Source organism: Oryx dammah, unplaced genomic scaffold, assembly GCF_014754425.2.
Source record: "Oryx dammah isolate SB20612 unplaced genomic scaffold, SCBI_Odam_1.1 HiC_scaffold_10, whole genome shotgun sequence".
Taxonomy (NCBI): domain Eukaryota; kingdom Metazoa; phylum Chordata; class Mammalia; order Artiodactyla; family Bovidae; genus Oryx; species Oryx dammah.
The window spans coordinates 8425413-8449061 of NW_024070194.1; the positions used below are offsets into that span (position 1 = coordinate 8425413).

At 49.7% G+C, this 23649-nt stretch overlaps 1 protein-coding gene across 1 annotated transcript in view; it reads left to right on the forward strand.

Moving 5' to 3' along the window:
- The first annotated feature begins 823 nt into the window (after window positions 1-823).
- CDH22 (cadherin 22) overlaps window positions 824-23649 on the forward strand; it is an 83331-nt gene continuing 60505 nt past the window's right edge. The window contains exons 1-2 of the mRNA XM_040248207.1: window positions 824-1078; window positions 13543-13837. Of these exons, the coding sequence (XP_040104141.1) occupies window positions 824-1078; window positions 13543-13837 (550 nt within the window). The remainder of the gene's footprint in view (window positions 1079-13542; window positions 13838-23649) is intronic.

Here is a 23649-nt window from a genome sequence, read left to right on the forward strand (position 1 = left end):
GGCTTCCTCTCTGGACCGGAGATTATGGGGGGTAGGGGGAGCTGGGCTACGGAGATTGTCAGGAGGTGGGGGGAGGGCAGGAAAAGCAGCTCAAGGGGTCCCTGTCCCTGTGGGCACGTGGGATGGCCCAGGACCACTAAGAAAGGGCAGGACCAGGGAGTCTGAGGAAAAGGGATGCTGGGGGAGGAGAGGTGAGTGGTGGGTGTTCAACGGAAGCATCCGGGCTAGGGGAGGGAGCCGGGGAGGGGCAGGATTGCTAGACCGTAGGCCCAAGAAGGCAGGGACCACTCTGTCTTGTTTGTCCCACCCTGCACAGTGCCAGACACACAGCAGGTGTTTAACTGGTACCTACAAGGACAAAACAATAGACCCAACCCGCCCCATCCCCGCAGAGCGCCTCCTCTGACGTCTTCTTGTATATCTCACAGGCTCCTGGGCGGGACGGCCCCTAGTCCCCGAAGGACCAGCGGGCCCCGGCCAGCACCCCTTCGCGCAGGAACCATGGCGCATCCCAGACTCCGGAGCCGCCGAGGCGCTGCCTGGTGACCCAGCCGCGCCGGCGCCAGGGGGCGCGGGCGGGGACCTCGGGGGCCGTCCATGCCCCGGGTGCGGTCGCGCCCCCTCCCCCTCCAGCCGGGTGCCCCCGCGGCTGGGCGGCGATCAGGGCCGCGGGCCTGTCCGGGTGCCCCGTCGGGGGCGGCGCCCCGGCGGCCGCGCTGAGCCCACCATGTGACTGCGGCGCCGCTCCGTCCTGGCCACCGAGCGGCGACACCCTGGTGCCTCCCGTCCATGCTCCTGGGCACGGGCCCCTTTCAGGCCAAGCATGAGGCCGCGGCCCGAAGGCCGGGGGCTCCGGGCGGGAGCCGCGCTGTCGCCCGCGTTGCTGCTGCTGCTGCTGCTGCTGCTGCTGCCGCCGCCGCCGCCGCCGCTGCTGGGAGCCCTGTGGGCGGCGGGCACGCCTGCGCCGTCGGTGCAGGACGGCGCGCCCGGCGCTGGCCGCGTGAAGCGCGGCTGGGTGTGGAACCAGTTCTTCGTGGTGGAGGAGTACACGGGCACCGAGCCCCTGTACGTGGGCAAGGTAAAGTGGGACCCAGCACCCGCCATCCTACTCCTAGGACCCCAGAGACACCCGCTGGCAGACGCAAGGGATCCCAGTTCCCTCCCAACCCCTCCCAAATCCCTTCTGCCTCCTCCCAGCTGCCCTGATGGGGCGGGTGGACCACAGGATCCTCACTCTGCTGGCATCCCTGCCCTGCGTCCTTCTCTGGACCCGCTTGCTTTCGCATCTTAGAGCAGAGAGGACTGCTGCTGCTGCTAAGTCGCTTCAGTCCTGTCCAACTCTGTGCGACCCCATAGACGGCAGCCCACTACGCTGCTCCTCTGTCCCTGGGATTCTCCAGGCAAGAACACTGGAGTGGGTTGCCATTTCCTTCTCCAATGCATGAAAGTGAAAAGTGAAAGTGAAGTCGCTCAGTCCTGCCGACTCTTAGCTACCCGACCAGGAGCCAGAGGGCTAGTAGGGCGGAAAGCCAGTCCTTCTTGTAGCTGGACCCAGCTAGAATGCAGAATGCTATGCTATGCTAAGTCTCTTCAGTCATGTCCGACTCTTTGAGACCCCATGGACTGTAGCCAGCCAGGCTCGTCTGTCCATGGGATTCTCCAGGCAAGAATACTGGAACGGGTTGCCAGAATGTAGAAAGGAGTTTGCAAATCTGATCATGTCACACACAGAGTCTCCCTGCTATGCTCAAAATCCGTCCATTGCTTCCCATGCACTCGGGGTCAAGTTCAAATTATGCTCCACTGCTTGCAAAGATCCAGCTCCTCCAACCTCATCTGCACACTCCTTCTGAGTTTTGGGCCAGGACACCCTTCTGATGCCTTTCCCTGGTCCCTCTGCTGCCCCCAGAGGCTTCTGCCAGCCCCACACCCCCTTACCTACCTAGATTACTTGCCTCCCCTAACTGCTCCATCCTGCTCCTTCTTTTTATTTTTGACTGCATTGGGTCTTCCTTGCTGTGCATGGGTTTTCTCTAGTTGCAGAGTGGGGGCTATTCTCAAGTTGCAGTGGTTTCTCTGGTCGGGAAGCGCAGTCTAGCGTGCGTGGGCTTCAGTGGTTGGGGCACATGGGCTCAGTACTTGCAGCTCCTGGCCTCTAGAGCACAGGCTCAATAGCTGTGGCGCAAGGGGCCCAGTTGCCCCACAGCATGTGGGATCCTCCTGGACCAGGGATCGAACCCACATCCCCTGCAATGGCAAGCAGTCTCCCAACCACTGGACCACCAGGGATGTGCCCATCCTGCTCCTTCTGCTGCTGACTTTATCTCACACTCAGGTCTCCACTGAAATGCCACTTCCTCAGGGAAGCCATCCCTGATCACAGTCACCTGGGACAGACCCCCCTGCATGTGGCTGTACCTCCCTGTTATGTGCCCCTTGAGGTCCCCATATCTTTCTTTCATAACACTTCATTATGTATGTGTTTTTGTTTGATTATGCAATTAATGCATGTCTTTCCTATTAGATTGTGTTTGTTTTGCTCACCATAAAATCCCTAGTGCCTAGCACAGACATTGCTCACAAATTGTTCATTGAATGAATGAAAGCTACTTTCTCACACTGAGTAAGTGTTGGTTAATGTGACTGAAGGTCTATGCCTTAAGAGTATATGGAACTGAGAAGGACTTTCATTCGTCCCTTTAATCCCTAAGCCCCTCATGGGTGCGATGGTGGAGAGGAAGAGACACCCTGGTGCATAAAAAGCTTCACAGGTCAGCACCTGGCACTGAGTAGGCATTCATTAAGTGGTATCTGTTGGCTGGCTTTGTGGAAGTGTTTTCTAAATGCCTGAGCTGCGTTTTAATATATGAGTAGAAGTTTGGGCTGATGGGAAGAGGGCATAGCCTATAAAAAAGACTTGACGGCCTGACAGAATCTGGCTTATTTAGAGTCTTGTCAGGAGTTGAGATGTTTATAGTGCATGAGTGAAGTGGGCTTCCCAGGTAAGCTCTAGTGGTAAAGAACCCGCCTGCCAATGCAGGAGACAAAAGAGATGCGGGTTCGATCCCTGGGCCAGGAGATTCCCTGGAGAAGGACGTGGCAACCTACTCCAGTACTCTTGCCTGGAGAATCCCATGGACAGAGGAGCCTGGTGAGCTACAGTCCATAGGGTTGCAAAGAGTCGGGCACAACTGAAGCGACTTAGCACACACACACGCAATGACAGTTGTATATCTCATTACTCATAACTCAATGTTCGGTGCTGTGGCCTAACCTAGGTACAGGGAAAATGGAAATGAACAGCCATATGCTTGATCCAAGGCAAATTCTTAACCACTGGACCAGCAGGGAAGTCCCTGGTTGTTTGTTTATTGTTGTTTTCTCATTATTCCCATATGAAGCATTTAACTCTTAAACTGCAAGGTAGAAATCATTCCATTTTGTAGGCAACGGACTCGAGGTGCAGAGTGGACAGGCATAGAGTGAGCAAGTGGCTTAGCTAGGATTGAAACCCATGTGCTGCTTCTCCAAACCTCTCCAAGCTTGGGAGAGAGATTTGGGTTCAGAAAAAGCCCAGAAACTCAGGGAGTGACTGACACGTCTACCTGATTGTCAGCTGCAGTGGTCTCATGCACCCCAGCCGTGCTGTCTGCCTGCCAGCTGGGGCTCTGAGAAGGTCTCCTCAGCCATCCACATCCCCAACAGATGAAATAAACCAGCTGCTCGTTCATGCATCCACCTACCAATTATTGTCATGAGTCAAACACCACCCCTGTCTCCTTGAACCACCATCTCCAGGTGATGGGGGTCCCTAGTACCTCCCCTTCCTGGTAAGAAGGGGAAACTGAGGCCAGAAGAACATCATGAGCATCATGCCAAGGCCATTCAGCTTTCCAGGGACTTTGGATCAGCAGAGATGGGGTGAGTCCAGCACAGTACTAGAACCAACCCCAAGAGGTGAGGCTCTACACCAGATCTTGCCCCAGTGCATTTTTTAATAGTATTTTTTTGTAATATCCTGACCCTATTTATTTATTTATTTTAACTTTTTGGCCATGGGGCATATGGAATCTTAGTTCCCTTACCAGGAGTCAAACCCACACCCCCTGCCGTGGAAGCATGGAGTCTTAATCACTGGGCCGCCAGGGAATTCCTCCAGTGCAATTTTTAAAAAGTTTTATTGGCGTATAGTTGATTTACAACATTGTGATACTTTCAGGTGTTCAGCAAAGTGAATCAGTTATACATCTATACTCTTTTTTACATTCTTTTCCCATATAAGTCATCACAGTACTGAATAGAGTTCCCTGTCCTACACAGTACTGTCCTGCATTAAGCATCTTCTATGACTGAACTGAACTGAACTGATGAGCCCCGCACTGTGCCCAGCCCCAGGGATCCTTCTTCTCACAGCAACCTCTCCCAGCATCCCCACTGCTGTCATGACTACGTTATCTTCCCCCTCCATCATCTTCACTCAGAGCCCCTCCTCCCTTACTCTCAAGGCCACCTCCAGAAAAGCACTCTGTGCAGGGAGAAGAGAGGTTTCCATCTCTTTGCAAACATGTGCCCAAAGCACTCTTTTTTGTGAAAGGTGGTATAGTGTGTGGTTCAGGGATGTATATGTATATGTATCAGTTCAGTTCAGTCGCTCAGTCGTGTCCAACTCTTTGCAACACCATGAATCGCAGCACGCCAGGCCTCCCTGTCCATCACCAACTCCCGGAGTTCACTCAGACTCACATCCATCAAATTGGTTATGCCATCCAGCCATCTCATCCCCTGTCGTCATCCCCTCCTCCTCCTGCCCCCAATCCCTCCCAGCATCAGTCTTTTCCAATGAGTCAATTCTTCGCATGAGGTGGCCAAAGTACTGGAGTTTCAGCTTTAGCATCATTCCTTCCAAAGAACACCCAGGACTGATCTCCTTCAGAATGGACTGGTTGGATCTCCTTGCAGTCCAAGGGACTCTCAAGAGTCTTCTCCAGCTCCACAGTTCAAAAGCATCAATTCTTCAATGCTCAGCTTTCTTCACAGTCCAATTCTCACATCCATACATGACTACTGGAAAAACCATAGCCTTGACTAGACGGACCTTCGATGGCAAAGTAATGTCTGCTTTTGAATATGCTCTCTAAGTTGGTCATAACTTTCCTTCCAAGGAGTAAGTGTCTTTTAATTTCATGGCTGCAGTCACCATCTGCAGTGATTTTGGAGCCCCCCAAAATAAAGTCTGACACTGTTTCCACTGTTTCCCCATCTATTTCCCATGAAGTCATGGGACCGGATGCCATGATCTTCGTTTTCTGAGAGTTAAGCTTTAAGCCAACTTTTTCACTCTCCTCTTTCACTTTCATCAAGAGGCTTTTTAGCTCCTCTTCACTTTCTGCCATAAGGGTGGTGTCTTCGACATGTCTGAGGTTATTGATATTTCTCCCGGCAATCTTGATTCCAGCTTGTGCTTCTTCCAGCCCAGTGTTTCTCATGATGTACTCTGCATAGAAGTTAAATAAGCAGGGTGACAATATACAGCCTTGATGCACTCCTTTTCCTATTTGGAACCAGTCTGTTGTTCCATGTCCAGTTCTAACTTTGCTTCCTGACCTGCATATAGGTTTCTCAAGAGGCAGGTCAGGTGGTCTGGTATTCCCATCTCTTTCAGAATTTTCCACAGTTCATTGGAATATGTATTTATATTATTATACATATACATGTATATATATATGTATTTATATTATCATACATGTATATGTATATGTATATGTATGACTGATTCACTTTGCTGTTCAACCAGAGCCAGACTGCCAGGGCTCAAATCTCAGCTCTGCTGCTGACTCCTTTTCTGACCTTGGCACATTATTTAACCTCTCTGTGCCTAAGTTTCTTTCACCTGTTGAGTGAGGCTGTACCTGGCACCTTCTCAAAGAGTTGCAGTGAGGATTCAATGAGTTAGCATATGCCAAGAACCTGGAGAGCACATTCTATGTGCCTAGTAAGTATTAGCTTATATTATGATGGATCTTGCCTGATATTCCCACTGCCTTGAGTATACACCGGTATTATGAACCCACGCCCTACATCCCGAAAGCCTTCGTTGCAACCTGATGTGCTAGTTTCTCACCACAAAGTACGGGGAGGTGGTCGCCAGCCCACCCCTCACTCTGGGAAGATGAGCTCATCCTCTTGAAACCACCTGTTCCCGTTCCAGCCAAGTCCCACATTTGTACAAGTGGTTGTGTATGCACACACACATACGCACACATTCATACCACACTCTCTCACTCATCAGGGAGAAAGGACTTCTCCACAGTTTCAGTTAATTCACTGCTTCCCGGTCCCCCGCCCCAGGGAGCCGCTGGGAGCATCCGTCCTTGTCGAATTCCAAAGGTAGCTTAGCAACAGCACCATCCGCGGAGTGAACCCCAGGCGCCCAACGGTAACCTATTTTGCAGCCGCCTCCTCCATCACTCACCGCCAGGCTCCTGTTGGCACCTGCAGAAGCCACTGGGCCCCGGTGGTTGTCACCAGGGCCCCACACCAACAAATCCCTCTGCTGTCCTGCCCCGCCCCCACCCCAACAGCTTGGGGGCCCACCTCTTCCCTACACCTTCCCACAACTCCCACCCTCAGAGTGGCCTCCCAATATTTCCATACAATCTGGGTACTTTGACTAATCCCTTTTCCGAACTGTAATTTCCCCCGAGGCTTCTGTCAGCTGGATGTGGGTTTTGTAGGATTTTTAATTCTTTTTTTTTTTTTTTTAAAGAGAATTATGGGGTCAGCACTTATGACCAACTCCTGTGGGCGGTGAGATCTATTTTAGATATACGGCAGGATTAAAGTGGGGAGGAGAGCAGATTTAATTAAGTTGCTAATATTTAAAGAAAATTGATGAACTCCTGGTTTATGAGTAGCACAGGCATGAACAGATCCCTCATTCTGGGGGAGGCTTTTTATTTGATTTGCTTTCCGTTTAAATCCTGGGCTCGTTTTATTTGCGTAGCTGCACTGTCCGTTTAATTGTCTTTAATAAGGAAAACGTACCTCTGCTCGCATTTAATTTTGATTTAATTAGGAGGAAGTAATTAATGGCCTCGTAAATCCCATTTTTCAGCACCCCCCTCCCAAGGATGAGAAGCCATCACTCTGGTGTTTTTCAAGTTGTTTATGATCCGGGCTGAGGCTTAGGGAGGGGGAATCCCCTGTGGGGCTGTCTCCAATAGCTGCAGAGAAAAGAACCCAGGATGTGGAGGCAGACAGGCCTTGGGCTGCCTCTTGTTAGCTGTGTGGCTTTAGGTAGGAGGTGTGCCCTCTGTGAGCCTCAGTTTGCCAATCTGTACAATAGGGAAAGGATGAACTCTGAGCCATAAGATCATTATGAAATATCAAGGAGGTGACAGTAACAATAGAGGGTCTAAAAGTGTGCCTAGTGATTGTCCTTCCTAGTCTAGCTCAAGGGTACCTGGGATTGAACAGAGTGACTGGATCCTTCAGAAATCCTGGAAGACAGTTGCAAAATTCTAATGACAGTTGCAGGGCTTCCCAGGTAAGCACTAGTGGTAAAGAACCCGCCTGTCAGTGCAGGAGACATAAGAGACATGCGTTCAGTCCCTGGTTTGGAGAGACCGCCTGGAAGAAGGCATGGCACCCCACTCCAGTATTCTTGCCTGGAGAATCCCATGGACAGAGGAGCCTGGTGGGCTACAGCCCATGGGATTGCAAAGAGTCGGGCACAACTGAAGCAACTAAGCACACACACACACACACACACAACGACAGTTGTATATTTCATTACTCATGTATTCAGTGTTTGGTGCTGGGGCCTAACCTAGGTACAAGGGAGATGGACATGCACAGCCCTGTGCTTGATCTGAGCTCACCATCTCACACACACACTTGCTGCTCTCTCTCTCTCTCACACACACACACACATATACACACACTCACCTCTCCCACTCCCCCTGTATTTTCTCTGCATACATAGTCAGGACACCTATTGTGTGCCTGGCATGGGGAATTGAGACAAAGATGAATCAAAGTTAGTCCCTGCCCCTGAGCCCCACGAGAACTGGGGAGACAGACTGCAGTACAGGGGTGTTATAGGCGAGTGTGGAGCAGAGGGGAGTGTGCATGGTGGAGGGCAAATGGGAGGGCTACCTGCAGGAGGAAACAAGCTGAGTCTAAAAGGCAAGAAGAGGGACTTCCCTGGTGGTCCAGTGGTTAAGACAGCACACTTCCAATGCTGGCGATGCAGGTTCGATCCCTGGTCAGGGAACTAAGATCCCACATACCACGTGGTAGGGTCAGAAAATAAAAATAAATAAAATAAGAATAATAAAATAATACTTATAATAATATAATTAGTATAATATAATAACAATACTTACAATAATAAAATAAACAAATACTTTAAAAATAAATAAAAGACAAGAAGATGTTGCCTAATGGCCCCCCTGTCTCCAGTGGGTCAGGATTTGAGCCCATGGTTATTACGTCAGGAGATGGGGGAATGGATGCACTTGGTGACCTTCAATCTCTCTTGAGACCAGGTTCCAGAAGAGGAAAGGAAACTTGTCTTCAGTGAGCACTTAGTATGTGCCAGGAGCTCCCACATGTTATCTAGTGCCTCTTTAGACTCTGAGGAAGCACTGTCAGCCTCATTTACTGCTGAGAAAACCAAGGCTTGGAGGAAGGTAGCCTCTCACTCGGGGCCAGGCAACAAGTAGGTGACAAAGCAGATGCTGGCACCTGGCTCTTCCTGTATCCAGAGCCCGTCACCTCTTCTGATTTTGAAATCCTTTTCCAAATGATGAGATAGAGGCTCAGATTGAAAAGGCCGCCAATGACTGTGGCCTGTGGATACAGGCTGGTACAGGCCTCTGTCAAAGCCATACAGCCCCATGACTGCCCTCCAGCCCACCCCCTCTTCCTTTCTCCCTCTTCCTTAACCAGAAATGTTGTAAGTGGACTAAGTGAAGTGAAGTGAAAGTCGCTCAGTTGTGTCGGACTGAGAAGGTCAGTTGGGACCTGCTTGGCCTTTCCCTTCTCCAGGGGAATCTTTCCAACCCAGGGATCGAATCCAGGTCTCCTGCATTGCAAGCAATTCTTTACCAGCTGAGCCACCAGGAAAGCCCAAGAATACTGGAGTAGGTAGCCTATCCCTTCTCGAGCGGATCTTCCTGACATAGAAATTGAACCAGGGTCTCCTGCATTGCAGTTGGATTCTTTACCGACTGAGCTGTAAGTGGAAGTGGAGGAGATTCCAAAGGCTGCAGAGGGACCAACCTGTGCTTTGGAGTCAGACAGACCTGGGACCATCTCAGTCTGTTCTCCTGGAAAATGGAGAGACATTTACATAGGCCACAGTGTTTTCTTTTATATTTATTTATTTTGGGCTGTGCTCGGTTGTCATTGCTAGCACCAGGCTTTCTCTAGTTGTGGCAAGTGGCAGCTACTCTCTAGATGGTGTGTGTGGGCTTCTCACTGCAGTGGCCTCTCTTGTTGTGGTGCACGGGCTCCAGGGTACGTGGGCTCAGCAGTTTCAACTCACTGGCTATAGAGTGTGGGCTCAGCAGTTGTGGCACATGGGCCAGGGTAGTTGCCCCATGGCATGCAGGATCTTCCTGGGCCAGGGAACAAACCCATGTCCCCTGCACTGGCAGGCGGATCCTTAACCACTTAGACTACCAGGGAAGTCCTGACACAATGTTAAATTAGACTTCTGCAGAGGCTTGCAATCTGGCATGTAGTAGGCACTCAGTAAATAAAAGTCCCATCCTCCAGCGTCATAGCTGAGATTCTTGAGAAATATCATCCTGGGATAGAACGATCGGCATGTGTGTGCATGCTAAGTCACTTCAGTCATGTCTGACTCTGTGACCCTGTGGACTTTAGCCCGCCAAGATTTTCTGTCCACTTCCTCTCCATTCCAGAACCAGCGGGGTGGGGGGTGGGAAGCAGCCCTGACCCAGCCCAAATCTGCAGGTCTGAGCTCTTAGCTCCTCTGCAGGCTGACCGGCTCTGTCCGACTCTGCTGTCCCCAGAGAGCAGCCCCTGGGCCCCAGCGTGAGCTCTGTGTCACACTTCACGGAAGAATATCAATGACATCATCACTGGGTTTCACTCCCTCCTTTCTACTCCTCACTGGTAGGTGATCCCTGGCCAGAGGCTGAGCTAAAATGTTAAAGGCTTCAGGGATGTGATGGAGACCTAGGAGACGGAACGGGAAGGAGACAATCACTTACAGAGTGTGTTGTTGTTCAGCCGCTGAGTTGTGTCCAGCTTTTTTGCCACCCCATGGACTGTGGCCCACTAGGCTCCTCTGTCCATGGATATTTCCCAGGCAAGGATACTGGAGTGGGTTGCCATTTCCTTCCCCGGGGGATCTTCCCGACCCAGGGGTTGAACATGTTTCTCCTGCATTTGTAGTCGGGTTCTTTACCACTGAGCCTCTAGGGAAACCCTACAGAGGGTGTAGGTCATGCTCCTGTTTCATCTTCACCGCATCTGTGCCAGGTAGGACTTGATCTGATTTCTCAGGTGGAAAAACGGACCCAGAGGGATAAAAATAACAGATGATGTGATCACAACGTTCATGAGTGATGGGTTCAGGAGACTGGCTTCCTGCACTTAGCTGGGTGACCAGGCAAATGACCTCCCCTGTGTTCCTCAGTTTCCTCATCTGATAAGTGGAACTAAGAATGACATTTCATTCTTATTAGGGTGGTGATGAAGACTAATAAGATTACCGCTGTTACGCATTCCCCCAAATGGCATCTATTCCACCAGACTTCCGGGGAGGAGTGTGTGCTGATTAAATAAACCTGCAATGGGTCTGACTGGGAAGTGGGTGAAGTCATCCGAAAAGGGAACCCATTCACCTCTGTGGTCCCCACCTCCTCCGGGCAGAGGTGGAGGAACAGTGTAAACAGCAAACAGGAGAGACAGGTCTCCTCATCTCCAGCACTGCCAATGATTCAGGGCCGATGTCTTGAGATAATTTTATTGGGGGTATTAAACTGAGTTATGAGGTTTTTACAATCCAGCCACTTATGAGAAATCTATTAACAGTAACTGGACAGGAAGAAGGCTTCTCAGTGGAGCCCAGGACGGGCATTAATTGGGGCAATCTATAACAGGACGGGGACCCGGAAAGGTTCCACCCGACGCCTCCATTTACTCCCCGCAATTTCTGCTGAGAATCAGCAGACTCGCCAAAAAGAGAGAGATGCCCATTAATCGGCTAATGAAATATGAAAATGTTTATGGGCCATTCAATCTTCCAAATGGCACTTCTATAATCCACCTTTCAGACACAAAGTTCCACCAGCAGAATTTATACCCGGGCTCCTCCTGCGTGGCAGGGGGCGGGCTTTTATCCCTCTTCGTGATGACTTCATTGGCACCTGTTATCCTGCTGAGTGGGCTGGGGTACATGGCGTCCTGGCCTGAAAGGGGCCTTTAGGGCTTCTCTTGTTCATGCCCCATCTTGACAGAAGCTTAGAGAGCAGCAGAGAGCCGCCCAAGGTCACTGGCTTCCTTGGATGCATTTTCTTCTGCTCAGAGCTGCCTGAGAGATTTGGATGTTGTAGGATAAGGACTTGGGTGTTTCTATGTGGGAGAATAGTCTTTCTGCTGGTTCCTTGCCCAGGAGATCTCGGTGCAGTGAAAACAGCCTGGGTTCTGGAGCTTAGCATGCCTGGATTAAATCCCAGTTATATATAGCTAACATTTAGTAATAATATAATAATAATGATAGCTACCATTTATGGGACACTTACTATGTCTCAGGCAGGACTGATTTTCAGCTAGTACCTACCAGTATAGTTGTACCAGTTGCTAAAATAGTGAAAAGGCTCCCTACCTGTGGTAAATAGTCTGTTTCCTCTCCGTCCCCTCGGCTCCCTCCGCTCCTCGGACCTCTCTGTGATTCAGCATCCAAAGTGTTCCCACCTGGACCAGCAGGGGCTCTGCTGAGGTACCACTAAACGTCATTTGGTGCCAGGCAAGTGCTGAGGGCCTTAGGTGGACTTCAGACTCAATTAGCCCTCCATGTGGGCTCCCCAGGTGGTGCTAGTGGTAAAGAACCCCTCTGCCGATGCAGGAGATGTAAGAGACGCGTGTTCGACCTCTGGATTGGGAAGATCCCCTAGAGGAGGAAATGGCAACCCACTCCAATATTCTTGCCTGGGATAATCCCATGGTCAGAGGAGCCAGGCGGGCTATAGTCCATGGCGTCACAAAGAGTCGAACACGACTGAAGCCACTTAGCATGCAGGCATACCGCCCTCCAGCACCTCTAGGAGGAGATGCTATTATGCGCCGCATGCTATAGAGGAGGGACCTGAAGCCCAAAGAGGTAGTGACTTGTGCAAGAACTCACAGGGAGGTGACGCTGGCACCGAGGCTTGACCAAGCTGTACTGCTTCTTCCCTCCACCACGGGCTTCTCCCAGGAGGCGTGAGGATGGAGTGAGAAAACTCAGGCTGTGGACCAGACCAGTTCCTCCAGTGGTCTGACCCTGAGCAATTCATCCCATTTCTCTAGTCCTCAGTAGGAAAATGAAAAAAAAAAAAAAAAAAACTGCAAAGTGAAGATAGCAAAACCTACTCTAATAGCAATTTTCTTTTTAAAGCCCTCTGCACCAAATAAGTATGTAAATTGCTCAGCACACTGCCTGGCACATGGTGGGTGCTCCTCCAGTTTGCACCCCCCTGTCCCCTCTGTCCTTCCAGTCCCTGTCCCCAGTGTATGCCACGCCCTGAGGCTGCTCTCCAGAGAAGTAAGAAGATACTTCTGGGGGCTCTGAGCCTAGGGACCCTAGCCCTGTCACTCCAGCGAGGGTCATGGACAGCAGCTTGGAAATTTGCTAAAAATGCAAATTCTGAGGCCCCACTCCAAACTCCTTGGGTCAGAATCTGCTTTTTACCAAGATCTTGGGTGATTTGCATGCATATTAAGATTTGAGAAGCATGGCTACAGTGAACGTGATAACGATGGCTTGACGTCTCGCAAAGATCTTGGAGCGGAATAGCAGAGTTGGAGGTGGAGTGGAGGTGGGGGTGGGGGTGGGTCCAAAAAAAAGCTTTTGAGAAGAGGTGGCATTTAAACTTGCAAGATGTGGCAAGCCTTGCAGGATGAGGAGACTTTCAGTAGATAGAGAAATAAGGCAGGGCACGCAAAGAAGAAGCAGAGGTGTGGAGGTGGCTGTGACTTCTTTGTAAGGGTGATAGGGAGCCATGCAGGGGGAGGACCTGTTCAGATCTGCCTCTGAGGCTGATATCTCTGGCCACAGAGGGGAAGGTGGATTACAAGGGCAGGGCTGGAGCAGGAAGAGCCATGGCGGGCTAGTGAAACATGCCAGACAGTGAGGCTTGGAACTGGGATCACATTTGGTTTCCCCAGCCTCAGTGTCTTCACTGAAGAATGCGTATGAAGAGATGTGCTTAGGAACAGGCCCCCAGTGGGACTTGCTGGGGGAGTGGGGCACCAACAGGAGCTCCCACCCTGGCCTCCATTCTGCCTTCCTCCCTGCCTCCCCAGATCCACTCGGACTCAGACGAGGGTGACGGGGCCATCAAGTACACCATCTCGGGCGAGGGCGCTGGGACCATCTTCCTGATTGATGAGCTGACAGGCGACATCCACGCCATGGAACGCCTGGACCGGGAACAGAAGACCTTCTACACACTGCGGGCTCAAGCTCGGGACCGTGCCACCAACCGCCTGCTGGAGCCCGAGTCGGAGTTCATCATCAAGGTGCAGGACATCAACGACAGCGAGCCCCGCTTCCTGCATGGCCCCTACATTGGCAGCGTGGCCGAGCTCTCACCCACAGGTGGGCGGTAGGCTCTGGGGGGTGGGGTGAGTCAGCAAGAGGGGAAGGAGAACGTCCGGGTTAAGAGAGGGAGCCTGCTGTGGGGAGGGGAGTCAGGGTACAGCTGTCAGCCCAGGTGCCCAGGCACAGTCTTGGACAATCACTTAGCCCAGGGCTCCTGATAGAAACTGGAGTCATGGGCTGAGGAGCAAGCCGGCCACTACCACCTTCCCCACCAGAGAAAATGGTGAGCGCAAAGGATGGTGGGAGAACAGGGAATGCGGGGTGTGAATGTGGGTGTGGGTTTGTGTTCACACACACACACCCACTGGTGTGCTGGTGTTGTCTGCTGTGCATACTGTACTGTCATGCGTGTGCAGATGTGCACGGCCTTTAAGACCCATGCGTGCATATGACAGGTCCTGTAACTGCTGAATGAATTCATTCATTCATTTAACAAATATACATAGGCCCTGCGGACACAGCAAGGAGAAGGCAGACCAGCCTCTCTGCTTCTATGGAAGGGCGATTCTGGTCAAGGAAGACAGGCAGGAAGCAAGTTAACAAACCAGTCCTGGGGCTGGGAAGAAGACACTGAAGCAAAGACTCGAAAGAAGTGAGAGCCTGCACCCAGGGAACAGCATTCCAGGCAGTGGGAACAGTATAAGCAAAGGTCCCAAGGCTGAATTCCCTCTGAGGGGAAGCAGAGAGGAGACCAGATCGGGCAGCCGTGTGATCATAGTCAAGGTTTTGCCTTTTATGCTCAGCAAGCTGGGAAGCTAGTGGAGGGGCTTGTTCAGAAGTGTGACATGATATGACTTAATTTGAACAGGATCCTGTGGCTGTTCCATGAAGATTAGATGGAGAGGTGGGGGAAAGGCAGAAACAGATAGCTTGTTGACAAGGATATTGCAATTACCTAGGCAGGAAATGATGGTAGCTTGGAACAAGGTGGTAGCAGTAAGGTGGTACTGAAAAGAGGTCGGCTTCTAGATATATTTTGAAAGTAGAGCCGAAAGCATTTGCTAATGGATTGGATGTGGGGTGTGAGAGAAAGAAAATTCAAGGATGACTACTGAGATTTTGACCTAGGCAATTAAATAGATGGAATCTCCATTTACTGAGATGGGAGAAACAGTGGGAGGAACCGATTTGTGGGGATGGAGGGAAATTATGAGTTTGGTTAGATGAACTAAGTTGAAAGTATTTATTAGAAAGCCAAGGAGAGATCTTGAAAAAGGCAGTTCAGTATCCAGTTTCAGCTGCAAGGTCTGAGCTAGAGGGATGAATTTGGAGGTTGTCCATGGCAGAAACCCAGGAAGTACTTAGAAATCAGTTTTGCAAGTGGGGAAACTGAGGCTCAGAAGAGCCGTGATGGGTCCCAGGTTACATTGCAAGTCAGAGGTTTCCCAAGTCCGGTAGCCCTTACTCCTGGACTCAAACTCTGGCCAAAAGAGATGTAGCCCTGTCTCTCTTCACCCAAAACTGAACTGCACGTTTCCACATGGAAAAGCCAGAAAGATAGCGAGAGATGAGGCTAGAGGATGAAACTGGACTCATGCAAAGGACTTGAGGGAAGCAGGTAGCCTGGGAAAAGCTTAAGCAAGGAAGTAAGTGGGCAGACTTGCATTTTGGAAGCCTCCCTCTGCCTCAGGGTAGAGAGTGGATGGGAATGAGGGGTCCAGAGGGAGCTATAGTCCCATATCCCCCATGCTGGCTTGCCCATCACCACTTCACTCTCACTTTGACTCTGAGAGGTGGCAGGACTGATGTCAGCATCCCCATTGAACAGATGGAAACACCAAGGCTCAGAGAGAGGAGATGATGTGACCCAGGGTCACATAGCAAGTTAATGGCCAAGCAGGTCGTTGTGCTGGCCTCCCAGGCTTTTGGAGTGGCAAGGTTCTTGTGTCACTCATGGGGAAAGTGACCGAGAAAAGGGCAAGGACTCATTCAAGGTCACCCAGAGAGTGGGAGGCTGAGCCAGCCCCCAGCTTGATGAGCCCAGCCACAAGGAACCCCCGCCCTACCCCTGCACGCCCCCCCATCCCGGTCCACTGACTCTGACATTCCTCTCAGGAAAAAGTGGGGATTTAACTTGGACAAGCTGGGGTAACCCAGGAGGGGAGAGGAGGAGGCAGAAATTAAATTAGTTTATTTCATTTGAGAAACTTTTTGAAGGAAAAGCAAATCCGACACTTGGGTGCTTACGAAGACTCCAGACAGCTTTGAAAATCAGTCACAATTACTGAGCCTCCTGATCTGGGCTGAGGGGGGCGGGGCCGACAAGCAGCACCGGGGTCTGGGCGGCCTCGGAGATCAGAGGGAGTGGGGACACAGCTTGGGACATGAAAGGCACCAGCGCTCACAAATTAAATCACTCACAGCTTAAAAGGGAAAGGAAGTGTGCCAGGGGCCTCCAATGAGCCACGCTTCTGAGGAGGGGCACGCCAGCCACGCTGAGCCTAACTCTGCAAAGCGGTCCCGCATCTGAAGGTCAGGAAGCCTGGCGCCGCGTGTGACCTCGGGAAAGTCCCTGCTGGTCTCTGGGCCCCAGGTTCCCCTCTGAACACAGAGCGGGCTCATTCATGCCCAGACGTTTATTGAGTGCCTACTCTGTGCCAGAGACTGTTTCAGGCATCGGAGATTCTTAGGAAGCCTACATTTAGGGCAGGGAGAGAGAGAGGAAAGAAAGAAAAAAGTCAAGATATAAATACACCCTGTGGTGTAAATGTGAGGACCAAGGGAATTGGGACTTATATCGGGGGAGTGCTACTTTAGACAGAGGGGTCAGGAGAGACCTATCTTTTTTTGTATTTATTCATTTATTTGGCTGCATCTTCGCTGTATCACATGGACATTGTATTGCAGCGCAAGGATTCTTTAGTTGTGGCGCAGGCTTAGTTGCGCCAATTCGTGTGGAATCTTAGTTCCCCTACCAGGGATTCAATCCACATCCTCTGCATTGCAAGGCGGATTCTTAACCACCAGGGAAGTAGGGACATACCGGCCTTCCGTTTTTATAAGAGAACATTTGAACAAGGTTTGAAGGAACCAAGGGAATGGACCAAGGAGCTATGTGAAACTCAGTTCTCAGTTCAGTTGCTCAGTCATGTTCGACTCTTTGCGACCGCATGGACTGCAGCACACCAGGCCTCCCTGTCCATCACCAACTCCCAGAGCTTGCTCAAATTCATGTCCATTGAGTCGGTGATGCCCTCCAACCATCTCATCCTCTGTCCTTCCCCTTCTTCTCCTGCCTTCAGTCTTTCCCAGCATCAGGGTCTTTTCCAATCAATCAGTTCTTTGCATCAGGTGGCCAGAGTATTGGAGTTTCAGCTTCAGCATCAGTCTTTCCAATGAATATTCAGGACTGATTTCCTTTAGGATGGACTGATTGGATCTCCTTACAGTCCAAGGGACTCTCAAGAGTCTTCTCCAACTCCACAGTTCAAAAGCATCAATTCTTCAGTGCACAGCTTTCTTTATAGTCCAACTCTCACATCCATACCTGACTACTGAAAAAACCATAGCTGTGACTAGACAGACCTTTGCTAGCAAAGTAATGTCTCTGCTTTTTAATATGCTATCTAGGTTGGTCCTAGATTTTCTTCCAAGGAGCAAGTGTCTTTTAATTTCATGGCTGCAATCACCATCTGCAGTGATTTTGGAGCCCCCCAGAATAAAGTCTCTCACTGTTTCCACTGTTTCCCCATCTATTTGGCATGAAGTGATGGGACCAGATGCTGTGATCTTAGTTTTCTGAATGTTGAGTTTTAAGCCAACTTTTTCACTTTCTTCTTTCACTTCCATCAAGAAGCTCTTTAGTTCTTCGCTTTCTGCCATAAGGGTGGTGTCATCTGCATATCTGATGTTATTGATATTTCCCCCGGCAATCTTGATTCCAGCTTGTGCTTCATCCAGCCCAGCATTTCTCTTGATGTACTCTGCATATAAGTTAAATAAGCAGGGTAACAATATACAGCCTTGACGTACTTCTTTCCCGATTTGGAACTAGTCTATTGTTCCATGCCCAATTCTAACTGTTGCTTCTTGACTTCCTACTTTTGCATTCCAGTCCCCTATAATGAAAAGAACATCTTTTTTGGGTGTTGTAGGTCTTCATAGAACCGTTCAACTTCAGCTTCTTCAGCATTACTGGTCGGGGCATAGACTTGGATTACTGTGATACTTAATGGTTTGCCTTGAAAATGAACAGAGATAATTCTGTCATTTTTTAGATTGCATCCAAGTACTGCATTTCAGACTCTTTTGTTGACTATGATGGCTACTCCATTTCTTCTAAGGGATTCTTGCCCACAGTAGTAGATATAATGGTCATCTGAGTTAAATTCACCCATTCCAGTCCATTTTAGTTCACTGATTCCTAAAATGTCGATGTTGCCATCTCCTGTTTGACCACTTCCAATTTGCCTTGAATCATGGACCTAACATTCCAGGTTCCTATGCAATATTGCTCTTTACAGCATCGGACTTTATTTCCATCACCAGTCACATCCACAGCTGGGTATTGTTTTTGCTCTGGCTCCATTTCTTCATTCTTTCTGGAGTTATTTCTCCACTGATCTCCGGTAGCATATTGGGCACCTACTGACCTGAGGAGTTCATCTTTCAGTGTCCTATCTTTTTGCCTTTTCATACTGTTCATGGGGTTCTCAAGGCAAGAATACTGAAGTGGTTTGCCATTCCCTTCTCCAGTGGACCACTTTTTGTCAGAACTCACCTCCATGACCTGTCTGTCTTGGGTGGCTATGGCATGGCTCATAGTTTCCCTGAGTTAGACAAGGCTAAGGTCCTTGTGACCAGATTGGTTAGTTTTCTGTGATTGTGGTTTTCATTCTGTCTGCCCTCTGATGGATAAGGATAAGCTTATGTGGAAGCTTCCTGATGGGAGAGACTGACTGAGGGGGAAGCTGGGTCTCATTCTGGTGGGTGGGACCATGCTCTCAGTAAAGCTTTAATCCAACTTTCTGTTGATGGGCAGGGCTGTGTTCCCTCCCTGTTGTCTGGTCTGAGGCCAAACTATGGTGGAGGTAATGAAGATAATGGTGACCTCCTTCAGAAGGTCCCATGATGCACTGCTGCACTCAGTGCCCCTGATCCTGCAGCAGGCCACCGCCGACCCACACCTCCGCTGGAGACTTGGGGTCACTCACAGGCAAGTCTGGGTCAGTCTCTTGTAGGGTCACTGCTCCTTTCTCCCGGGTCCTGGTGCACACAAGGTTTTGTTTGTGCCCTCTAAGAGTCTGTTTCCCAGTCCAGTGTAAGTTCTGGTGGCTCTATGGTGGGTTAATGATGACCTCCTCCAAGAGGGCTTATGCCATACCCAGGTCTGCCGCACCCAGAGCCCCTGCCCCTGTGGCAGGCCACTGCTGACCCGTACCTCTGCAGGAGACACTCAAACACAGTTCTGGCTCAGTCTCTGTGCGGTCTCTGGGTCCTGGTATGCACAAGGTTTGTTTGAGCCCTCCGAGTGTCTCTGGTGGATATGGGGTTTGATTCTAAATGTGATTTTGCCCCTCCTACCGTCTTGCTGGGGCTTCTCCTTTGCTGTTGGACGTGGGGTATCTTTTTTTTTTTTGGTGGGATCCAACATTCTCCTGTCGATGGTTGTTCAGCAGCGACTTGTAATTTTAGAATTCTCACAGAAGAAGATGAGCACGTGTCCTTCTACTCCACCATCTTGGTGAGGTTCATGTGAAACAGTGGTTTTCAAAGTTTATTGTACATCCAAGTTACTTGGATGACTTGTTAAAGCACAGAAGGCTCCCCTCTACCCCCAGGGTTTCTGATTCAGTGTTAATTGCTCAGTCGTGTCCCGCTCTTTGCAACTCCCATGGACTATAGCTCGCCAGGCTTCTCTGTCCGTGGGATTCTCTAGGCAAGAATCCTGGAGTGGGTTGCCATTCCCTTCTCCAGGGGACCTTCCCAACCCAGGGTTGGAACCTGGGTCTCCTGCATGGCAGGCAGAGTCACTGGGGAAGCCCAGCACATCTGGGCTGTTAGAAATGTTGGCATTTTTAACGAAGATGCTGTCAAAGCTGGTGCTGATGCTGCTGGTTCCGGGGACACTTGAAGAACCAACTAAGCCTGCACCATAACTAAAGAATTCTTGCACTGCAACAAAAGATCCGCAAAAACTAAGCTAGAGAAAGAATGTTCCAGGAAGAGGAAACAGTGAATGCAAAGGTCCTGAGGCACAATGTGTTTTATCATGTTTGAGGAACAGCAAGGAAGTTGGTGTGGCTGAAAAGAGGAGTAAAGGAAGGGGTGAGGAGGTCCAAGGAGGTCAGAAGAGATACCAGAAGCTGGAGCACATAGGACTTTTGTAGCTGCTGAAAGCTTTGTGGTTGTGCTTTGAGTAAGACGGGGCGGAGGGTGGGGAGAGGAGTTCTATGATCCAGCACAGATTTTTAAAAGATGATTTGTTGGCTGAAACTAAGCTATAGGGGTTAAGGGTGAAAGTAGGGGGATCGGTGAGGAGACACCTATAACTGGGACAGGAGGTAATGGTGATTTGGATTCTGGATGTGTGTTGAATGCAGACCAACAGGGTTTGTGAGAGATTGGATGAGGGGAGTGAGAGAGAGAGAAGACAAGGATGAGGCTGAAGTTTTTGACCTGAGCAAGTGGATGGATGGAACTGCTATTGCTGAGCTGGGAAATGCTCCAGGAAGAGCAAATTTGCAGCACAAAATTAAGAGTTCCTTATTGGACATGTTTAGATTGAGATGTCTACTAGAAATCCAAGTGGAGTTGTCAAGGGGACAGTTAGATCTCTAAGTTAGGAGGTCAAAAGCAAAATGAGGGCTAGAAGTCATCCGCAAAGTGAGAATTTAAAGCTTGAGACTGGGTGAAATCAACAAAGGAGTGAGTTTTGGTATGGAAGAGTTAGACTAGATAATCTCCTGATGTTGGGGGGCCCAGATCCCTTATGTAGGCTGGCAGAACCTGACCAGTGGACAGCAAGGGAATTTCACAGGGCTCCAATGCCCAGTTCAACTTCACCTACTTATTAATGCCAACTATGTATAAGACAAAATCCTTGGCACTACTGAAGATACAGAAATGAGAAGTTCAATCCAGCACACATCTATCACCCACTACTTTATTCTGAGCACTGCTGGGGATGTAAAGATAAGTAACTGAATTAAATCCACAAATGTTTATTAGCACCCATTATATACAAGGCCTTCAGTGTACTTGGGTCTGTAGGGGTTGCAAAGATGAGTGACCCAACTAAGCAAACATTTATTAGTACTTACTTTAGATATATATATACATATATATATATCCCGAATGGGATAGAAAAATAAGCAGTTGCTTTAATTCAGTAAATACATAATAGTTCCTATTATGTATGTGGTCCTTTGCTAGGTATGTGAGGATGCAAAGATAAGCAAGATACTGCCACTCAAAGTGTTAGCAGATCAGTTTCATCTCTGGTGCCAACTCTGATCAACTGGTCATAGGGCTGTGTTGAGAAGGTGTCTGAGGTCTCATTCAGGCTTAGCAGAAAAGAATGCCACAATCGATTAGTGATGTCTGCTGGGAGCAAAGGAAGCTATGGAGGCACATATGCCATAGGATTGGCATTGCTGGACCATGAGATTGGGGCTCAACAGACTGTGGAAACGGATAGGGGCCCTGCCACAGCCGCTTTCTCTTGTATTGCAATCCCTCTGTGAGCAGCATCTTTAATAGATGGAAAAAGACTCTTTTGTAGTACAGTCTGCACTTCTCAGGACATCCACTAAATAATAGCTATCAGCCAACACTGTTTTCACAAAGCTATTTCCCTTTATTCTCACAGTACTGGGGAATAAGCAGGGCAGGTATTACTGTCCTCATTTTACCAATGAGGAGATAAATGCCGAGAGAGATAAAGTAACTTACCTGAGATTCCATAGTAAGAGCTGGAGCCAGAACCGGATCCAAATCCTGGATCCAGAACCTAAGCTACTTGTCTCAGTGGGCATGAGAAACAGTCACAGCCATCTCTTTAGTGTGCACAGGACTTTAGAGCTTACAAAGCACTTTCACACCCCTAATCTCATTTCATCCTCCCAGGAACTCTCTTGGGTTAAGTGTAGATACCCTCATTTTACAGCTGAGGAAACTGAGGCCCGAGAGGGGAGGGAGAAATAAAATTGGGAGGACATACTATCTGATTGCCAGGGCCCGTGCTTGAGAGGACGGTGGCAGAGAAGAGAGGAGGAAGGCAGGGGGCAGTGTGCTCCCCAGAGGTCCTGTTTGGGGAGGGCGGGGCAGGCTGGGACCCTCTGACTGTCCCACCTGCTGCTGGAGAGAGTGTGGCTCAACAGCCCTCAGGCCCAAGCCAGGAATCAATTGCTGGCCTCTGCAGAGACACGTTCTAAAGATGTTTTTAATTAAAGTCCAGGAAGATCTATATGTGCAATATCTCCTTGCCTAGCAACGGCACTGGCTCTCACCACCCAGGATGGGGAGAAAAGGGGCAGGAGGTTTCTGGTGGAGAGAGGTGGCAGAGAGGAGCACAGGCCCTGGCTTCACTTCGTTTTCTGTCTTTTCCATCAACAAACCCCTCAGCAAACACAAGCAGCCCCTCTCTGCCAGGCCCGGTGCCCACGCATCAATGAGCACAAAGGTGGCAAATGTGGCACCCTACCCTCAAGGGCCTAGCACATAGTAGGTGCTCTGGATATCTTGGGCAACTGAATAGAACTGAATACGCCAAAAATGTTTGCTTTCTGCAACTGGCCGAGGGATGCTACAGCAGAAACTTAGAATGTTGCTGCCCTGAATAAACGAGGTGACCAGACTACTCCACGGAGTGACCCATTTAAATGGGGAGAGGATGGAAGAGTCAATGGCACTCAATTTGGAACTAAAGAAGAATCCCCTTTCTCAGGGGGATAGATGAGATACACACACACACACACACACACACACACACACACTCAAGTGTTGCCTGCCTGGGTAAGTCCATGGCAACCTCTTTCTGTCCCTGTCTCTGTCTCTCTCTCTCGATATATATATATATGTATATGTATATATATGTATATCTGCCTCTTTGACCGTCATCTCTCTTTCTCTATTCTAATTTCTCCCTATGTATCTGGGTACCTCTGTTTTTGTCACTTTCTCTCTGTCCATCTTTCTGCATCTCTGTCTCTTGTTTCTCGGCCTCTGACCCACTTTCTTACCCCATCTCTGTATGCCGCCTTCTCTGTCCCTTGTCTCTTGACCTGCTTCCTCCCCCCCTTTCTTCTGACCCCCCTTTCCATGCAGCCACTTTCCTACATCTCCTGTGTATCATTCATCTATATTAGGCTGCCCTGATTGGGCAGCCGGAAGTGGAGTTGAGGCCAGTGCAGTGAGCTGGCATTGTAAGTGATGAGCAAAGAGGGAGTTGATAGGGGCGGGGGGCGGTGGTAAGAGGGGGAGTGTGAGAAGGGACTTGTTTCCTGTGTAATCTGAATGTTCCCAGGGACTCGACAAGTGGTTTTTAATTTTTAATAGAAAGCATTCCACGCAGTTCTAGCAGCAGCAGGGGGTGGGACTCATTTTTCATAAACGTTTGAGAAGCTAAATGTGAGCCAAGGGTTTCCCCGGGCCCAGCAGGGCAGCAGAGGGAGGTAGAGAAGAAATAGGATGATAATAATTACAAATATCTTCATAATAATGACACTTGGTCACCTCGGTTGAGGACTCTGTTCTTTTCCAAAGCGTTTCATCTCTTTCATCTCATCAAGGGGTCTCCCTCACCCAGGATACAGGAAGCATAAAGTGTTATCTCCATTTTACAGAAGGGGAACTGAGGCCCAGTCAGA